The 21,611-nt window shown below is 37.2% G+C and overlaps 1 protein-coding gene across 6 annotated transcripts in view; it reads right to left on the minus strand.

Moving 5' to 3' along the window:
- Window positions 1-21,611, minus strand: part of LOC140739316 (protein FAM13B-like) — a 129,841-nt gene that overhangs the window by 39,948 nt on the left and 68,282 nt on the right. For 5 of the 6 annotated variants that reach the window (XM_073067490.1, XM_073067491.1, XM_073067489.1 and 2 more), the window contains 4 exons: window positions 20,170-20,317; window positions 9,154-9,219; window positions 3,389-3,605; window positions 2,536-2,674 (listed from right to left, as the gene is read on the minus strand). In XM_073067490.1, the coding sequence (XP_072923591.1) occupies window positions 2,536-2,674; window positions 3,389-3,605; window positions 9,154-9,219; window positions 20,170-20,317 (570 nt within the window). The remainder of the gene's footprint in view (window positions 1-2,535; window positions 2,675-3,388; window positions 3,606-9,153; window positions 9,220-20,169; window positions 20,318-21,611) is intronic. The other variant, XM_073067492.1, reaches the window with a different exon arrangement.

Genomic DNA, 21,611 nt, shown 5'->3' on the forward strand with positions numbered 1-21,611 from the left:
AGTTTCTAGGTGTCTCAGCGTTAAATGAGTACCTCCAATTTTGAACTATTGAAATAATCTCACTCCTTTTGAGATGCTCTTGTAATTGGAAACAGCTCAACATCTACCTTGCCATGCCTTCCCCCACCAATCCTAACCCCACACTGCCAAATTAATGCAGGGTTCAATATGGTCGCTCCTGGCTCCACATCAAAATAATCTAATTTCTTTAACTATGATAGCAGAAGCCTCACATTTCAGGAATTAGTTTAGTTACTTGCTTTTGGATTGTTTCCAATGTCAATATGTCTTTTCTTCAATAAGCTGACGAATATGATGCACAGTACTCCAGATGTGGACTCACCAAGACCCTGTACAATTATTATACTTATATATTTTGAAACTCCAACCCTCTTGCAATGAGAACAAATATGCCACATCTTCCAAATCACTTGCTATATCTGCCTGCTAGCTTCCTGAAATTCATGCACTAGAATACCATAAACACCATGTACTTAACTTATCTGCACTCATAAAAACCTCATGAAAGAAACCAAGGACAGGAATCATCTTGAAAATGTACCAAATGGTTCATCCTCCCTCTAATGAGTTCAGATACATGATTTAGAGTTGGACAGAGAGGTCTATCTATGGAAAAGGGACAAGATAAAATACTTGGCACCACCAAGTGCTAGTGGTATCGATTGCTTGGAAGAAGCCCACTGTTAGAAAATTATTCTATGCCTACTCTTTGGGAAGTCCAATCAGCTGGCTGTACTTCTACGCCCAGTGTACAGGCAGAGACAAAAACCACAGCACCAATTGTGAGAAGCAAGAAGGAATGGTCAAGGGAGGTGGAGGAGCACTTACAGGATGGATTTGGGTGAGTGGACTGGACAATATTCAGGGATTCATCTTTGAGTCAGAGTGAATAAACCACAGTTGTCACTGACTTCATCAAAACCTGTGTAGACGAGGGTGTGTCTTGGAGAACATATTGGGCATAGCCAAATCAAAGAGCCATGGATGAACCAGAAAATTCGTAGTCTGCTGAAGGCTAGATCTGTGGTATTCAAGATTGGTGATTCAGACTATACAAGTAGTCTAGGTACAACCTACGGAAGGCAATCTTAAGGGTGAAAAAACAATTCCAATTGACATTAGAGACAGAATCTGATGCATATCAGCTCTGACAGGGTTTGCAGGCCATTACTTCTAACAAAACCTAACATTATGAATGGCTGTGATGCTTCACTCCTAAGATGAGCTCAATGCCTTTTAAGCACGCTTTGAAAGGGAGAATAAAACTATTTCTATGCAAATCCCAGCAGCATCCGGTAACCTTGTATCTTTGTCTTAGTGGCCAATATCAGAACAATGTCAAAAGGGTGAACCCTTACAAGGCATCAAGCCCTGGTTTTCAGAGCCCTTTCAGGTATAGCTGATGGGCTCTGAAAACCTGTACCAACTAACTGGGTGGGGTGTTCAAGAACATCTTCAATCTCTGTTGCAGTCAGAGGTTCCTATCTGCTTCAAAAGGGGACCAATCATGACAGTGACCAAGAGCAGGGTGAGCTGCCTCAATAACTATCGGCACTCACATGGCACTCAGATTTCCTGTGATGAAGTGCTTTGAGAGGTTGGTCATGGCCAAACTCTAATCTTACCTAATCAAGGACCTGGACCTGTTGCAGATTGCCCATCACCACAATAGGTCTACAGTGGATGCAACATCACTGGCTTTCCACTTGGGTTTGAATCACCTAGACAATAGTAATAGTTACGTAATGCTGCTGTCTATTGACTACAGCACAATGTTCAACACAACAATATCCTTAGTTCTAATCAAAATGCCACAAAACCTGGAACTCTGTGCCTCCCTCTGCAACCGGTACCTATGAAAAGAATAACCATTCACAGCCAAGGATTCTGAATGTGTTTATTTTCAAGATTTTTACACGTGCTTTGTTTCTTGATTTTGAAATGTAGAAGTAGTGCATTTTGTAAGGATTAAGAGTTTTGTTTTTCTGCCAAAGACGATATTGCAAAATGAATTTCCATGTTATTTTAACAATGGTATTTTCAAAAATAATTATATTTCTTATGAACTATGCATATATAGATTAATACTGGCTTTGGATTCTTTAATATTATGTATAATTTCTTTCACTTGTGGAAGATTTAATGCTATTTTTCTATATGTAATTTTTCAAATCATTTTCTATGTTTGATGGAATGTTTGTTTAAGATAACCACATACCACAGGGAAAATGTTGCATGTCAGTGGGAACCCAAAATCTGAGTAAGAATTTTCTGTGCTTTCAATCTCCCGAATAGAAACCCACATATCTCTCATTACCATGTATGAAAATGGGTAGGAAATTCTGCATTGCCAAAAAATGCCGGCACCATTACCAAATATTATTCACAGTAATATCTTCAGTAAAGATTAAAATATTCATTAAATGAAGGGAAATTTGATAAAAATTGTTCTTTGTGTTTACCTTCATCATCAATTAATGCAATCAACATTCATAAAGTTTTCAAAAAGCTCACCTTGTATTTTCGTTCCTTTTCAAATTGTTCTTCAAATAACTTCATTTTCTTTTTGATATTCTGAATTTTTTTAGTCAGCTGTAGTTGAGCTGGGTCTTCCTTTTCATCATCTCTGGAATCAAATGATGATCTTCGAGGCCTTAAAATATCATTACAATAGTTAAGAGGAAGTTTAAGTCTTTCACTTAAGGTAAAGAAGAAATATAAAATCATTAACCAAAATCTCTCACTAGTCATTTATTTGTCAACAAATAAAAATCGTACCTTGAAATAATTAGAAAGATGCAGATTATTGTGGAAAGTATATATCAAATGCATTTAAAATACACTTAAATAAAAATAAGGTTGTGACAGTCAGTTTATGCAATCAATAAATGGCCCAATCAGACAATGTTATTCTACGTGATCAAATTTTGAAACAGACAACCATAGGGCCATTATAATCAGCCCTAGAGCACCTGGGGTAAGGAAATGCCAATGGCCAAAACAATCACTCCCAAAATTGAATTCTAGTGCACACATAGGCAAATCTATAAATGAGAACTACACAACAACCCCATCATAAATTATTGGTACTGTCACTAGAAATCTGCATGAGTGACTACATTGGGTGGTTAAATTGTTAAGTGGTTAGTTAACTAATTAAGAAAATTAGCTAATGGATCATTCCCTGGTCTAGAGTTTAAGTGAAGAGGGAATCAAATATTTAATTTCTGTACAGAAAAATGTGCAGTTCAAGAATCAAATCAGTTGTCATAACCATGCTAAAAACAGAAAAACAGTAACCAAACAATTGACATCAAAGGAACAGTAAGGAAAAATTGGAAAAAAATGCAATAATTACAAACTATACCTGAAGGTGGAAAGTCCTTTCAGTGAGGCAGTTATTGAATCAGATTCATCTAGAAAGCGCTGCCTATGACCAAAATTAAGGTAACGACGGCATAACATAGGTTGTGGGTCTTCTTCAAGTGGATGGTTAGTCAGTCTTCCTGCCTGTGGTGAAAGCTGTGCCTCTCCCATTTCATGCTCATATTCATCCTGCCATGATTTAAATGCAGGAACAGGATCTACACAAAAAACCAAAATTAACAATTATACAAATTCAACACTACTGTAAAGGTGAAAACCAGGTCAAAAGAACCTGTAACAACAAGAATTAGAAGTTCCAACAAAAATATACCAATCTATTTCATTACGACAGTCATAATTTAGTTTATACCCTAAATATAAATTCATGTCTATTCCACCTTACCTGCAAGTCTGTGACCAAAGTGGACAACATAGAGCCTACAAGCCAAATCTAGACGATGAAATGATTCCATTCAGTCTGCTTCAATAAGCTAAAAAACACAACGCTCTCTGCTTCTCTACCCGTACTTAGCTATAGCAGTAAATTGATTCCATAAGCAGTATGTTATGCATCATGGTCTAAGACAGACTGTATGCAACTTATTCTATCAGTACAGCACACATTGCTAGTACAATCCTGAGTCACGTGAACCATTATGTTGCATAACAATCAAAATTGAGGAGAAATTTGAACCCTGGGAGGCAGTCAGCGAGAGGATTAAGCTTTCTTTTAAAATAATTAATTACATTTAATTCAACAATATTTAATTAACTTAATTCAGAGACATGCAAAATACCTGAAACTTTTCTCTCACTGTTGAAGAGATTCTTCCCTTCATTAAATGAATGAAACCACTGAATTAAGCTAACCTGCTGTGGCTTCAGATTCCAGATTTTCCCCAGAGTAACTTTTGAGAAACTGCAGGAAAAATAGCAATAAGCCAAAACGGCTCAGGAGAACAAATGGAATGATGGCATCCAAGACTTCTGAAGTAGTTCGAGATTTATGATTTTTCAAGGAGCTCTTAGATTGTCAATTTTGCTCTACCAACATAAAAAAACAAAGCACTGGCCCAAGGGCTAAAAAAAGCAAAGTCAGGGAAATACTCTATATAAAAATATTGATTCCCACCCAGCCTGGCTAACCTTCCAAAAAATTTCAAAGATTTCTACATTTATTATATTCCGTCCATCCGGTTTTATGAAACCTAGAGTAGGAAATCCCCAAGTATTTTTCGACTCATTGCTCAAGACACTCCTTTATCATTGTCACATTGCAGAAGCTGCAAAATAATGAATTCTGACAACAGAAATATTATTAAACCAGATAGAGGAACTAACAAACAATTCCTCTTGTGGTTAGAAACTACCGTATATTTTCAGTATCTGATTGCATTGCCTCAGGCATTTTCATCTTCCTCCATGCCATGGCAAGATCATATTTTTCATTCTAAATCTATCAGTTCTTTCTGAAAACTCACTTGTCTAGAAAACTCCACAACTCCAGAATAAATATAAATACCTTCAAGTCTCTGGAGTTCAAACAAAACCAGAAATTTTGACTGATACCAATTATGCCAACCTCAGATCAGCAATGCTGCATAGAAAAGTGACACATGACCCATACAGATCAGCTACTCAAACTAAATTTAGATTAGATAAATGATCACCTGTAGTGATGCAGTCACACAGGTTGGTGCCCAAACACTGGAACAGCAGGTTCAACAATCCTGCTGTATGATTTTTAACCATGCAAGTCAGTATGAGCTGTATCTGCATATTATTTTTTGAAATTAGAATGGAGAATTATTAAAATTTTGTTTCTTTCGTGAACTTGTAACTAGTCAGCTGAGACCATTACAAACAGTTATCTGGGAAAAGTAACCAATCCTTTCTGTCAGAATGGGAACAAAGAAATTCAATCTATTAAAATGCATTAAGGTTTTTAAGTCCTCAATATCAATTTTAAGCAGCACAATCCTTTATATTTCACAATATCTGTTAGTTTTATGATTTATTTAATTGATTATTAAAAAATTAAATATTCCTGAGTAACTTTCTTGGGCCTGTGCAGGAAGATGGTTGGTCCACTCATAGACTTCCTTCTAAATACACATTCTGATGAAGATTATTGAAATTAATAGTTGCGTAAGAGCCCAATTTTAGAATTGATTTTCAGCTCCTGTATTTCAATGGGGATTTTCCATCCCAACTTTAACGTTGGCTGCCAGTGTAGATCTCAGTTACCCATGTTAATTATGATTGTATACAATATGTACCAACATTCAAATAAAGGTAAAAGTTGAAGTTTGTGTACAACGGGTAGAGCAGTTGATCAAAAGCTGACAGCAACAAATAGCAAAAAGAATCTTAAAAAGGGTAAAAATTGCATTGTTCACAGTTATCATCATTATTGTTCAGAAAAATACAAAACTAGACAGCTTTTTAAAAATTGTGGCATTTCATGGAGTTATTAATTGACTAGGTGGTAACTTGGGACCTCAAAGTTGTGTAATGAACTACACAGAGAGCATTTCCCTGCTTACTTAGTGTCTGTATTAGCTTAAAAAAAACCATAAGAATAAATAAGTACAGATTGAAATTCTATGCTGAAGTTAACAAAGTTTCAAGTTAAACAGTAAGTGTAAAATTCATAGATCATGTTTTTACAAATGGAGAGATGAAATAAAGGAATGGTCAAAATTTCTGAAAGAATAAACCCATACACTAGAGCCTGGATGTACTCTGTTTTAAGAGGCAATATTTATTTGATTCTTCCCTCTACAATTTATTCTCTACCCAGCTTTGGAGCAGAAACTTACTATTTCAAATGCTGTCATACATGTTCACAACTAATTTAGTATTAAATATCGAAGAACTTTTTAATAACCATCAAATATTAATTCTTAGGAAATACTTTAATTCATACTACCCTTTTTATTAATAACCCAATTATAAAACTTAAATGTAACTTAATGTACAGGAAACTAAAATTCAGCAATGTTCAAACAGAGGAGCAAAATAATGACTTGATTTTCAGATAATCTCTTCAGCTCGATAGATTCACAGAAACAATCTTTTTGAGATTTTTTTTCAAAATTCATGCATAGATGATCGCTTTATTATGGTTGTTTGGGTTATACAAAAACACCCTTACAGAATTCACAATTCACAACCCACTGAATAAGATTCGCTCTTAAAGGATTTTGCATGGGAAATAAACACAAAATGTGAAAGAAACCACAAACTGTGTCATTTTTTTTAATCTTAAACGCTACTGTGGGACAGTAAGATTTAGATATGATGTCACTGCATTGATTGGATTGGCAATCACAGCTCAGTACTTGCTTTGCCACACCCTCTCACAACCAGATCAGCTATGATCTTATTGAATGTTGGAGCAAGCTCGATGGACCAGATGGCTTACTCCTGCTCCCAGTTATTATGTTCCATCCAGTTTGTGTATGGTGACAGGTATCTCTCTGTCTGAGGTATTTTCGCTGATGCGCTGTACTGTGGGGAGCACTGTAGTCATGATTAATTCCCCAGCCTTTACTCCACTTCTACAAAGTCACATTACTTTAACCAATTATCCCTTCCCCAAGCTTCTTCTGTACAGATTCAAATCCCATCCCTTTCCCTCACCATTTGTTAAACCCTTTCCTAATCCATGAATATTGCACATCACAGAAAACAGATCAAACTGAAGAGCATGATTGTGCTGCTCTCAGAGATGTTTGTTCATGCCCAGAGATGGTGAGGGAATGGCAAAGGAGGGATTCAGTTGTGACTACTGACCCAGCTGATGCACTAATTCACTTCTGAATCGTGTTGCCACCCATTATTGAGCAAATGACACAATTTATTTCTTTTGTCCAAGACTTGTATGACTCCTGTCCAAATGTTGGCCCCAGCTGTGAAATAACTAAGATGGGTCAATTTGTCACTGCTACAATAAAATAGCTTAATGAAAGAAGAACTTCCCATATGTACATTTTTCACCTTCTAACATGGAATTCAAAGGGGAAAGAAGGTTTGATACAGAAAATAGCAATACAGACAGATTTCTAGGGCTGCAATACTCCTGTAATGAAGGAGCCACAAGCACAGTTAGCAAAATATTAACAGTGACAGATTTTTAAAAAAATGATACTAAACTTTGTAGCTTTATGTAATTGTTCTCATTTTTCTTCCATTCTTTTCCACTTACCCCACAAATCCTATTTGACAGGATTATGCACAGGCTTTCTTGCAGACATTTAATGTTCCTTGGTTTTATCACACAAGAACAGAAAATATTTTTTCCCCAATCATGGATCACTAAGGTTGGCTTCAAAACGGAAAGCTACAAATAGGTTTGTTTCAGTTTTATGTGCAGACCATCTTTTTAGTTAATTTTGCCAGGAATATGTTTTACAAAGCAGACATCAAAATTTCTGTTACGTGACTAAACTGTAAAAATTCTGCAAAATTAAGTCACTTGTGTGCATACTACAAGCGAAAATCTTGATTTCAGAATCAGTTCCTTGATTACTAAATCTAATACAAAAATAATTTTTATTGTTATGTAAAATTTAGTGTGAATAAATTTAAATTTACAGTTGGAAACATCATGTTTTTCATTTAATACTTAGTATTTTTTATTTTAATTTTCAATGCTAAAGTAACAGTACAAATATTTATTTTACAGTTGTCAAAAGTATCAATCATGCTTCATGAAGCTTACATGCTTCAGCTGTCAAAAGGATTCATGAAGAACTCAAATCCCAGGAATCAGAATGTTTTCAACTAAAACATGTTTTCTTCTTGTACTTATCAACACTTAAATCCCTACAAGCCTGGGTTTTCCTTTACCCATGCTCAAAACAATGAATCTTTCTGAATGCTGCCACATATTCCCCTTTCCACTTTCCAATCCATATTATTCATGATTAGGTCTGCACAATTGTGGTAACATTGCAATCAAATTAGGTCCAAAAAATCCTACCTTTGATATCTATGGACAGGCTTTAGGTAGCTAGCTGTTAGCATAACGCTACTACAACATCAGTGACCCAGACTCCATTCCACCAATATCTGTAAGGAGTCTGGATGTTCTCCCTGTGACTGCATGTGCTGCCTCCAGTTTCCTCCCACATTCCAAAGACATAGATTAATTGGTCAAATGGGTATAAATGGGCAATGCCACCTAGTTGGGCCAAAAGGGCCTGTTACAATGAGGTATCAAAAATGGAATCATTTCTGCAATTCAGAGTTGAGAGAAACTTCAACAGAATATAACCATGGAGACCACAGCACAGAACAGGTTCAGATCTGGCTTTATCAAATTGCCTGACCAATAAATTATTAACTTTACTTGTAGGCTATCAATAAAGCAAAAGCAAAGATATCTATATGTAGAGTTTTCTTCTGCAATGAATACCATCGATGATCTAAATTGTAGACTTGCATAAAAATAAAAGTAATTCAGTACATAAAAATAATCAAATATATACACAAACTAGAAACCATTTTGAAACCAGTTCCAAGCAGTGTATAATTTTAGAAAGATTACTAGATTAGTTCAGTGCATGTGAATCACAGAACACCTTTAATTGTGGTACTTACATAATGAATTCTAGCAGCGTATCTGTTTTCAAAGGGTTAAAATTTAGCTTTCAAAAAGGTTCCATTTCCCATGATTATTTTTAACTACCCAAATCTATTAGAATTCCTATTTCTAAATGCTGGTTGATTGAATGCAGATTGATGCCAAAGCATACTTACCATCCCCATCTCTTTGAAGATGCATTGTTTTGAAATCAATGAAGGGAAAAGTGATTGTACATGGCGCTAATAGAATAAAAAAATGGCAAAAATACTAGTGTGAGCAGCAAGCAGACACAGACACCCTATAAAACACAAAGTAAAGCAGAAAACAATCAAACTTTTTCACTATCCAAGACAAAACAGGATTTGTTTGCTTTTATGGTAAATATACATCATGAATTAAAATAATGTGTAAAGGCACTATGTAGCTTACAGCAATCAACTTATGGTTTTATATTAATACAATTCCCTCCACAGTGAGTGTAACTTTGCAACATTTAGTTTAGTCTTTCTGGGGCATGGACCATATAAAAAAGTAAACTTCTGCACTAACAGACATTACTTTCACTTTATCTGAAAGTCACAAGGTCATTGGAAATAGTTCTTTCCTCACCACCTCTCACCTGGAATTGCATTTGTTGCCAAGACATAGATTCTCTCTTACAGCACAATCAACATTTCTCAAAATAGTTGCCAAATATTCCTTTATATTTTAATGATAACCAGCTCCAGAAAGACCTTTGGTCTTCCTCAGAACAATATCAAGAAATTTAAAGTTATTTTTCCTACACAATCACTAAAGCTCAAAACATTTATTTTACAGCACTACATACATAGAATATTAAATTAGCACTACCAATTTTTTTTTTAATGATAACCAATCTCAAGTCAACACCATTGGATCCCATTAGCTTTGGATCAGATAACTAAGATCAACTTCTTCCCTTCTGTAATTAAGACCAGCAAATCCCTTGGGTTACTACTTATACTGCACATTGGCTTTCTGCATTGTCTAAACCAGCAAGCCAAGATGCCTCCGTTCACCAACATTTCCCACATTTTAATGTTATAAAAAGGTGTTTTTCCCCCTATTCTTCCTGTGAAACTGAATAAACTATTTTCCATGACTGAAAGATATTAGAGGCAGGGAGATGCAGTCACAAAATAAGTCCTAAAGTATGGCTGACAAGTTAAAACAGAGTTGTCAAACTGAGAGACAATATAAGTCAGACATCAATGAGCAACAGCCAAGCAGTGCTTAAAGCACATTAGAAAATGGATGAACTAAAAGTTACAAGGTAAGAAGCTTAATAGTAGAACACAGGAAACCAAGGACTGAACTAAGAAACGGTGTTTGAGAACTTCAAATGAGACAAGATTGGGGAGACAGATAATGTTACCAAGGTAAACCTACGCAGCTTTAGATCTTGTGTCAGAAGTTCAACTCCAAGGTCGTGAATAGCCTGGTTCTGCCTTCAGGTATGACCAGGGACAGGGAAGGAGTAAAGAAGCAAAGTCATTGGTTGGGGAATGTAACTTCATCAGGGGACCAAAAGCAATGAATTTATGTCCTCAATACTGAAGGAGAAGAAATGTCTACTTATGTAATACCACACGTCAGATAAGCAGCATTACAAAAGGTGAAAGAGACAAGTCTATATGACTTTCATAAAACAAAATGTGATCTTGGAAGATGCACAACAAATGGAAAAAAAGGATGGCCAAGAATAATAGGCCACTCTAGAAGCAATGATACAAAAGAGGTTATTGCAGATAATCTTCTAGATGTGCTAATTGAAAGTAGAAATGACCCGCTAACACAGCCTGGGAATTGTAGAATAGCCCCTATTTGGACAAAGAAAAATTGTAGTTGGAGCATTGCGTATTCACTAATGTTAATAGTTCCAGACAGTTTGAAAAGTATGAAGAGCAAAAATTAACAAAAAATAATCACATTGAAACCTTCAATCAAGGGTCCTTCTATATTCAGGCAGAGCCAGAAACTGAATCTAAGATTCAACATGCAACTGATCAGCACAACTTTAGAAGTTAGAACATGTTCAGGATCTTCAGATAAAAGATACAGTACAAACTCAAAAAGTTTATTGATTGACTTATGCCCAAATAATTGTGTAAAATAAAATGCTTCCAGTAACTGCTAGGGGCTACTTTTAAAAAAATAAGCTGTCACGTATCCTTTAACTGGGTCTTCATGTTCTAATAAGGAAGTATAACTTTATAAAAATAGGAACATAGAACACATACCATTCATTGTAGAGAAGGGAAAATTAAGACATGCATATACAAGGATAAAACAAAATGCAATCATTTTTCAGAACTAGTGAAATTACAAAAGCAGTAACTATGATTTTAAATGTTGTTAAAACAGGTTCCCCTGACTAAACAAGGCTTACATATACCAGTCCTAAGAGCAAAAATGATGTGAAGTTTAACAGCACAATTTGTAATTAAATTGATTAGGAAACCTTGCAGCAGTGCTCAGTGGCTATTACTAAGTAACTTCAAGATTACCAATTTTAAATGCACAGTGCTGCTTTTGAAGTGTAGTTAAGAAGTTACCACAATTTTACAGAATAATGAAACTCAACACCAAAAACCTTATTACCATATATTCTGTATTCCTTAAAAAATTATTCTGAATAATGAATAACCACAATATTAATGTTACAGTAAAATTAATGATTGCTAACATACATTTTTCTTCCTCTCAAAAATATAACCACAGCACTAGTCTTTTTCAAAATCTAATAGCAAGAGTCTTTAAAATGCCTTCCCACCTGAAAGGTATCTGCAGGAATCAGTCCTCAACTTAAATAAAACATAATTTTTGGAAGTGTACAACAATCAGATCCAACAATACGGGTGAATTTACTACAAGAGGCCTAGCACCAAGCTTCACTAAGCCTTTTCAACAATATGTTGATGAAGCATATCAGGTTTTCACCGACAGCTAGTAGCTACCCAACATTAATGAAAATTTGTCAACAAATTTTGTCAACAAAAGATGCCTTGTGCAGGAAGGCACAGAGTCGACTGTACTTCCTTAGAAGGTTGGCGTCATTCAATGTCTGTAGTGAGATGCTGAAGATGTTCTATAGGTCAGTTGTGGAGAGCGCCCTCTTCTTTGTGGTGGCGTGTTGGGGAGGCAGCATTAAGAAGAGGGACGCCTCACGTCTTAATAAGCTGGTAAGGAAGGCGGGCTCTGTCGTGGGCAAAGTACTGGAGAGTATAACATCGGTAGCTGAGCGAAGGGCGCTGAGTAGGCTACGGTCAATTATGGAAAACCCTGAACATCCTCTACATAGCACCATCCAGAGACAGAGAAGCAGTTTCAGCGACAGGTTGTTATTGATGCAATGCTCCTCAGACAGGATGAAGAGGTCAATACTCCCCAATGCCATTAGGCTTTACAATTCAACCGCCAGGAGTAAGATATGTTAAAGTGCCGGGGTTGATTGTATTTAATGTATTTAAGTAAACTACTTAAGAACTTTTTAAAAGCTATTATTAATGCTTTTTGAGAGAGTGATTTAGATGCATATCATATTTTTACTGAGTTAAGTATTGTATGTAATTAGTTTTGCTACAACAAGTGTATGGGACATTGGAAAAAATGTTGAATTTCCCCATGGGGATGAATAAAGTATCTATCTATCTATCTAAATGATTATGCAGTAAATCATACCAATTAGCATCCTTTAATACTTTGGATTTTTGTAGAATACTTGCTAATGTGGTTCATTTCTCATGTCACTTAATAGGCCCTTGCTAAGCACAGAAACCCAGCAACAAAACAGCTACAAGAATTAATGATTAAAAATAATTTTACCCAATTTGTTTTTGAAGAGAGAAGGAATAACAGGAAGACATTAATACATTAATAGATTAATATAAACAATTCTGACTTGTGTGATCAAGATCTTGTCTGTATAATATCAAGTAGTGTATTCAAAAACTAATTTTCACAAATGAACTAATCTACAAAATTATTTCTTCCACCAGTTTTCACTGCTTTAACGATGAATTCAAGACCAGCCTTTCATTACATGGATCTTGCCTAAACACCATCTTCCTAATAAAACAACTGCTTTTAAAGCAAGTCCAGTATCCTAGTTTCAGTTCCTATTTCTCCCACCAATTATAGCTGTGCTTGCAAACAAAAATTCTACTGGTTTCAATCTGGAACTTTCAATCATATTACAATCATAAACTATTTCTCCACTGGCTCAGCTGCACAACAGAAACTGTTCTTTTCCTCAGTAAAATACTACAAAATAATACATACTGGTGCCTCTCATTCAAGGACAGAAAACACAGGCTTACTTAGACAATCCTATGACCAAATCTAACAATTATCCTCATTCTGCTTCTCTGTATAACCACAAAGACAGTATGTTGTAATGCCCAGAACTTTTTATATTAATCCAGTAACTTACAGGTCTTCAAAATTCAATGACCTTCACAATGCACAACATTCTGCTTGTTCTACTATGACTAACAATGCTTCAGTGTTCCTTGTTCTTTTCCAGCTTACTCAGAAGCAAATTTCAGTCTGTTCAAATATCATAGAAACATAGAAAACCTAGAGCACAATACAGGCCCTTCGGCCCGCAAAGCTGTGCCAAACATTTCCTTACCTTAGAAATTACCTAGGGTTACCCATAGCCCTCTATTTTTTTGAGCTCCATGTACCTGTCCAGGAGTCTCTTAAAAGACCCTATTGTATCCGTCTCCACCACCGTCACCGGCTGCCCATTCCACTCACTCACCACTCTCTGCATAAAATACTTACCTCTGATATCTCCTCTGTACCTACTTCCAAGCACCTTAAAACTGTGTCCTCTCGTGCTAGTCATTTAATGTTAATTATTTTAATAACTGTTTAGTATTCTACATAAATTCTTAACTTTTAATTTATGCTATTTATTTTGAGATAGTGAGCAAAATGCGGGTTTAACAGAAAAGAGTGGCTGTTACATAAATTTTTTAGGACTTTTTCCATACTTACACTAGTCTCTTTAGTCTCCATAACTTATAACTTTTAGTGATAATTTTTTTTGTAATTCTAGGTATCAATGTAGTGTCATGCATATTCTAATTTCATCTTCAACAGACAGCTTTTTTTTTGATTAAAGTAAGTGGTTTAAAAGACCTTTTTTACCACTTCAGAATTGTTTTGGATTTCAATCAAAAGTTTTGAGTTATAAGAAAAACTAATGTGTGTAAAATTACTTGGATAAAACTGAACTATACTTCTTACTGCTCCAAGTAGGAGAATGGTCAAGATTGAAGACAAAACTAAGTTACACTGTGCATTTCTCAGGAAAAATAATCCCTCCATTGAAAAAAAATACAGCAGTATAACAAGCATTTCAAAACATTTCTCAGATTTGGAGTGACTTTAATAAATTTAACACCAGTAATGTCACACACAAAAACAAGTGAGGAGTTCACAACACCATCCTTCAAACCAGTACATCATCAATACAATCTTAGCTGGGGACATGAGCCTGTAGATACTGGAACCAGCAAAGACTCAGCAAGTCCAGCTGCAGCTGTGAGGGAAAGGAATTGTTATTGTTTGGGATGGAGACCTTGCATCAGAACTGAAAATGGAAAGGGAAGTTAAACAGTATGAGGAAGAGGAAGAGTGAGACAGGAGCTGATAGGTGGATAAAGGATGGATCAAGATTGACAGAGGGTTGAAACCAGCCAAGGAAGGGAGAGGGTGAAGGTAAGGACAGGAGCTTAGATTGATGAACAGGAACACAAACACTACTGTGCTGGAATCTGATGAGGAACCATTAGGGGAGAGATGAATGGCAGGTGAAGACAATGAGGGAAGTTATCCAAATGAGTGAAACACGTGCATTGTGGGTGGATTTGGGGGGAGGAGGGTTGAAAATGGGTGATTAGGGGCTGGAGATGGATCAGAGGAAGAGATACGTGGTAGACTACCCAAACTGAATTACAGGATTATAGGGCAGTGGTAGAGAAGCTATAGAAGAGGAACTGAGGATAAAATAGTTATGTGCAATTGGAAAAGCAAAGCCTGCTTTGGACAGAAGGTCATGCCTTACAAACGAGGTGTTTTTTTTTTTTTAAAAAGGAGTTAGCAAAGGAGCTTGATAAAGTTGAGTAGTGAACATTATCTACAGAGACTTTAATAAGGCATTTAAATAAGGCTGCCATCTTCCTGTAAGTTGGCTATCCTCCAATCCTCTGGTACATATTGTAATTTAGAGCAATTTATAGCTTCATTGTATGTATCGCACTGTACTGCTGAATTTCATGCCATGTGTCGGTGATTATAGACCTGACTCGGATTCAGAGCAGGGGTGTAAGGCTGTTATTCTGACTAAAGCTCTGAGACCAGTGGTGTTGTGCAAGGATTGGCACTGGGACCTATTCTTCGTGATATAGCAATGATTTGGATGAAAATGTAGATGGGTGAACTAGCTGTTTGAGGATGACACCAAGATTGGTGGAGTTGAGGACAATGTCAAAGACTATCAAAGAATAATACGTGATATAGATCAGTTACAGATATGGGCAAAGAATCGGCAGATGAAACTTAATCTGGACAATTGTACAAGGCATCGCACTTTGAGAAGCAAAATGAAAGAAGGTATACAGTGAATGGTAGGCCCCTTATATTATAGATAAATAGAGGGATCTTGAGGTCCAGGTCCATAGTTCAGTCAAAATGACTACCAAAATGAATAGGGTATTAAAGAAGGGCAGCTTATAGCATGCTTGCCTTCATCGGTAGGACTATCGAGTATAAAAGTAGTTGTCTTGCAGCTTTATAAAACGCTAGTCAAAATGCATACAGTTCTGGTTGCCCCACTATAGAAAGGATATGGAGACAATGGAAAGGGTGTAAAGGAGACTTACCAGGATGTTGTCTGATTACTGGGTGTGAGCCAAAGAGGCCATCATGACAAACTATCTAATTTCTATAGATGCAAGATGGAGAACATTCTGATTGGATGTATCGCAGCCTTGTATGGCAACTCCAATGTGCAGGATCAAAAGAGGCTACAGAATTGTAGACTCTATCGTGGGCACACACAACTCTGCCCACCATTGAGGAAATCCTCAAATGGTGGTGCCTCAAGAAGGCAACGTAGATCATTAAAGACCCTGACCATCCAGTACATCCTCTAACATTACTACCAGTAGGGAGAAGGTACAAGAGTCTGGATTCCCTTCCTTTCACCATCTAACAAAATCCCTCCTTCAATGCACACACTCAAAAGCATTACAGACTCTAGTCCACCCATCACTTCCCCAAGAAAAATGTTTAAGTGCATTTTGTTATCAAAACCTATTCCACCATGGTGGATATCCTGAGCTTCAAGGGCACCAGAATAACCCAGCACAGGGACTTCATTCAACATGGACACCAACTCCTTAGCATGTACTGCTTTCATGTACCATCTTTGGAATTTTCCTCGATTCTGCCCACATGTGATATTCCATGCTATCCTGAACTCCATTTTAAGTAGTCCCCTATATTTTCTATACATCTTAAGGGTCCTCATTTTCAATTGTCATATGCTAGTTTTTTTGGTATTCGTTATCCAGTCCTCGATATCCATATTCTTTGACTTGCAGACACCTTTACAGGAACACACTGACCATGAACCCACTATTCCAGATAAAAGTACTTAACATTTTTCAATTATAGACCTACCTCCAAGTGGCTGTTCACCGCCTACTTTTGCCAGGACCGGTACCACAGCATTGAAATCAGCTCTCTCCGCACTCCCCTCCCTTCCCCCCTACTAAGGAACTTAATTTTCAGAACATCCTAAAAAAAATTTTATACCCATCTTGGAACTTCTAAGTTATAGTCACTACCTCCAAAATGCTTTTCCACAACAGACCAAGCATTTATCCAGCTATCTTTTCTAAGATTAGGTCTAGTATGTCTCTTTCCCAGTCTGACCATCTACTGCACATAAAGAATTACATGGAATTATGAAAGAGACAAATGTAGATTTTAGAGATACACCAGGCACAATCTTATTTAACAATGAACACAAACTGTTTGTCTACCCTTTTTTCATATGTACAGTAGATATCTGAAATAATGAACCACAGCAGGAATTCAAATTCCTTGCAGCATCTGTGGAATTTAAATATAGTTGATTAAATAATCCAAAAATACAATTCCCAGCTTGACACAAAACATTTATTCTCAATAAGCTTCAAGGAGGGAAATCTATACCCTGACACATATTGGCCTGTTTCAGAAATACAACAAAATGATATAATTGATTCTTAATGGATATGACCGGACAAGCTACTCAATTTTAAATAATGAGGAATAGTCAAACATGGGCTTGTTAATTATACAACAATCTGATTTTGTAACATCAAAAATTAATTTATCAATTTCTTCTTGAGGAGCAACTAACTCTTGGTGAATTGACTTTTTAAAATTTTAAAAAGGTCAACCCCCACCCCCCCACTAACACCCAAAGTGCCTATCCCCTTGCATTTTAGAAAAGCAAAATTTACATCTCTTTGAAGACTTCCAAAAAAAGTGTAGCTGGTACAAATTTCCCGTTTGGCATGTGGGTGCAGACAGTATTCTAGGCATAGCTGCTTTCATAGTAATGTTTATTTTTGAAAGAACTGACAAAAAAATTGCAGACAATTCAGCAACATTTTACATCTGAAAATTCCTTAATTATTTGTACTGGATTTGGGTAACTGCACAAGCATTCAAACAAGCAGGAACTTAACCACAAATTTAACGTTTTGGAACAAGCCAACAATTATATAAAATTTGCAAACTGCAGTTATGCACTAGTTAGCAACCACCCCCCCCCCCCCCCAACTATCCTCTTCCCGCAGGGCAGGCATTTAGTCAGTGTGCGTTGAGAACTGGGCATCAAAGAGGATAATCCAGATGATCACAAACCAGAAACCATAGATAAACTGGGAGACCTACTCCTTATTAAAGTCCAGAAGTGTGGTGTTCAAATTAGATGATTTTGACCTACACAAGAAATCAGGATACGACTTTTGTAAAGCTATCAGGGATGCCAAAAGACAATACCAGTCCAAAATAGAGTCCCAGATCAGCCATCAATTGTTGACAGGACTTGCATGCTATAACGGACTACAAAGTCAGGCATCATCGCTGTGCTTACCTTCCTGATGAGCTTAACATATTTTATGCATCTTTGAACAGCAAGGAATTGAAATATCACCACCCAACCCAACAGCTTCAAATGCACCAAAATCTAGAGTCACTGTTCTGGAGAGTGAACCCACTGAAAGCAACAGGCCCGGATGGTATCCCAGACCACATCCTTAGATCCTGCACAAATCAGCTAGCGTGGGTATTTGGAGACATTTTTAACCTTTACCTGCTGCAATCTGAGGGTCCCAGTTGCTTTAAGAAGAGCACTATTATCTCCAATACTAAAAAAAACAAGGTAACATCCCTTAATGACTACCACCTGATGGCTATGATACCCACTATCATGAAGTGATTCCAGAGGCATGCAATGACTCCCAACTTCCCAATTTTAATCCACTTGCAATGCATTTGCTGCTGAAACAGATCTGTTCCTGAAGCTATTTCCAAGGTTCTACACTTATCTCTGGAGCATCTTAGACAGCAAAAATACCCAGGCCAGACTACTGTTTATTCATTACAACTCTGCTTTCAATTCTAAGCAATCTCATCTCCAGACCCCCAAGCCTGGGACTCAACATTTCCCTTTGCAACTATATACTTGATTTCCTGACCAACAGCCTGTAATTAGCAAGACTAGGCAGCAACACCTCTGCCATGATTACTCTCAACAATGATGTTCCACAAGACTGCATCCTCAACCCCCTACTCTACTCCCTGTACACTTACAATTGCATAACCAGATTCTGCTCCTTAGCCGTCTAAAAGTTTGCAGATGATACCACTGTAGTAGTCTGTATTTCAGATAACGATGAGCTGGAATACAAGGAGAAAAGAGTGCCGAGTGACATGGTGCCTTGACAACAGTCATCCCTCAATGTCATCAAAACAACAGAGCTGGTCATTGCCTTCATAAAAGGGGGGTGGGGGGCGAGTTTCAAGTACCTCAGACTGGACAACACCTATTGGCTATTGTGGTCCAACCATGTTGACATCATTGCTGAGAAAGCTAACTAGTGCCTCTACTCTCTCAGAAATCCAAAGTAATTTGGCATGTCCTTTTTGTCTTTCAATTTTTATTGATGCATCAAACAAAACATCCTATGCAGATGCATCATGGTCTGGCCCATGAGCACTCACAAGAAAAGGGTGGCACAACAGCAGAACAATTGGCACAATGCTTTATAGTGCTAGTTGTAAGATCGGGATTCGATTCCCCCCCTTCCCCCACCGCTTTTAAGGAGTTTGTACATTACCTTTGTGACATGTGGTTTTCCTCCCACATTTCAAAGATGTATAGTTAAGGTTAGAAAGTTGTGGAAATGCTATGATAGTGCCGAAAACATAACGACATTTGAGGGGCTACCAAGCACAATCCTTACTGATCTGATTTGACACAAATTATGCACTACTCTGTACATTTCAATGTACATGTGACAAATAACTGCAGAGAATTGTGGACACAACTTAGCATGTCACAGTAAAACAACTTCCCCTCCATGGAGTCCGTGTACAGTTTTCACTGCCTTAGTAAAGTAGCCAGGATATTCAAACATCCCACCCATACCCAACATTCCTCCTTGCCCCCTCCCATCAGTGATACAGAAGTCCAAAAGCATGACACTACAGGCCCAAGCTTCTATCCTGCTGTTACAAGACTAACGAATTGCTCCCTAGTAGGATAAGCTGAACTCAATTTTACGATTTACCTTGTTGTGCCCTTGCACCTTATGTCTACCTGCACTATCTCTGTACTGTAATACTTAATTCTGCACTCTTGTTGTTTTACCTTGTACTACCTCAATGCAATGCTGCAATGAATTAATCTGTATGGATTGCAAGATTTTCACTGAACCATTTACAAGGGACAACAATAACCTAATTTACCTAACGTGGTCAGTTTGACAATTAGCAAATGAAAAACTGAGACAAGGTCATTATCATCCAACCACCCATCAAATCAATGCAATGTGCGCATCATCTTAAATTCTTAAATTTTCTGAAAATGCAATTACCTTCCCAGTTACTTGTCTCAGTCACACTCTTCAGATCAAGCCGAGCAATTTCTGGGCGCATTCTGTTATCCCGAGTAGAAACTTCCAGATTTTTTGGCATATTAGACTCTTTATTAGCATTGAAATCATAGATCCCAGAAAGCAGTTTCTGAAAAAGAATATGGTAACAATAATTTTATTTAACTGTTAACTATTCATTAATAATCTATTAGATTATTAAGATAGTCAGTTGAAATAAAGCATTCTAAAGCGATTTCAGGGCTGACCTGATTTCTCCTAGCGCACTTGGTCTAATCAAACACTCACAAACAATCAAACTTTCAAGAGTATATACTCTTGAAAAGAAAAAAAAATGCTCAGATTGTATATTGCTCTGCAGGAATTTGGCATAATTCCTTATCCCTGCTGTCATTTCCCCAATAATGAAATCCCCCAAAGCTCAGTATAAAGTGGCTGCCTGCTTACCACACCACTCACCCTGCCCCACCAAACTGCAAATCTCACACACACTCTCCAAATTCCACGATGGGGGAAATTCATTACTGTGGAAGTGCCAGGTTCCCAGCACAATAGCAGGAAAGACAGAAGGTCATGCCTGGTTCCTGGCTAGCAACTGTCAGTACCACATCCCTCCATGCTGTAATAACCCCTTTTATACTTAGCATATTGTCAACACTTCAGTGAGATACCAGTACAGGCAGTCCCAGATTACAAACGAGTTCCTTCCTGAGTCCGTCTTTAAGTCGGATCTGTACGTAAGTTGGAACAAGTACATCTGGGTATTATCTAGCGTCAGTTAGTCAAACGTTTGTCTTAGTATACAGTAATATTTTACCTTTCTATGCATATAAAACACTTAAGAAATGTATGTATTTCAATAATTAAACCACTGCATTGCTTAGTAATAATTGTAGCTTTCATTGGGGCAGGGAGGGCCTTTCACATGCTCCATTATTCTTACTTTATCCTTTAAAATTGTTCCGATCTTTGACCAACTGTAGCCTAACGCTTTTCCAATGACCGATGGCGTTTCACCTCTTTCCGATCGCTTTATTATTTCCACTTTATTTTCAATCGTGATCGTTTTCCGTCAATGGAGCTGAAACACTGTGGATTCAGCATCAGTGAGCGCCCCCGGGTCCTAAAGTCCATCACACTGAGACAGGTTAAATGGACAATGGTGCTGACTGGAAAAGGCGGGGGGGGGGGGGTCAGGGTGAATCTTGCTAAGAAAAATTTAAGCCAAATACAAAGTTATGTTAATGGCAATGACTTAAAATGGTGAACGGCGTCGTGATCCGACTTAAAATGGCGGACAGCGTTCTCCTTCCTCGGTTCATAAGTACAAGTTGTTTGTAAGTCGGACGTTTGTAACTCGGGGACTGCCTGTATACAGATTCACACTGTTATCTCACTTGGGCAAAAACATTTTGGAAACCGAA

This window comes from Hemitrygon akajei, chromosome 15, assembly GCF_048418815.1.
Source record: "Hemitrygon akajei chromosome 15, sHemAka1.3, whole genome shotgun sequence".
NCBI classification, from domain to species: Eukaryota; Metazoa; Chordata; class Chondrichthyes; order Myliobatiformes; family Dasyatidae; genus Hemitrygon; species Hemitrygon akajei.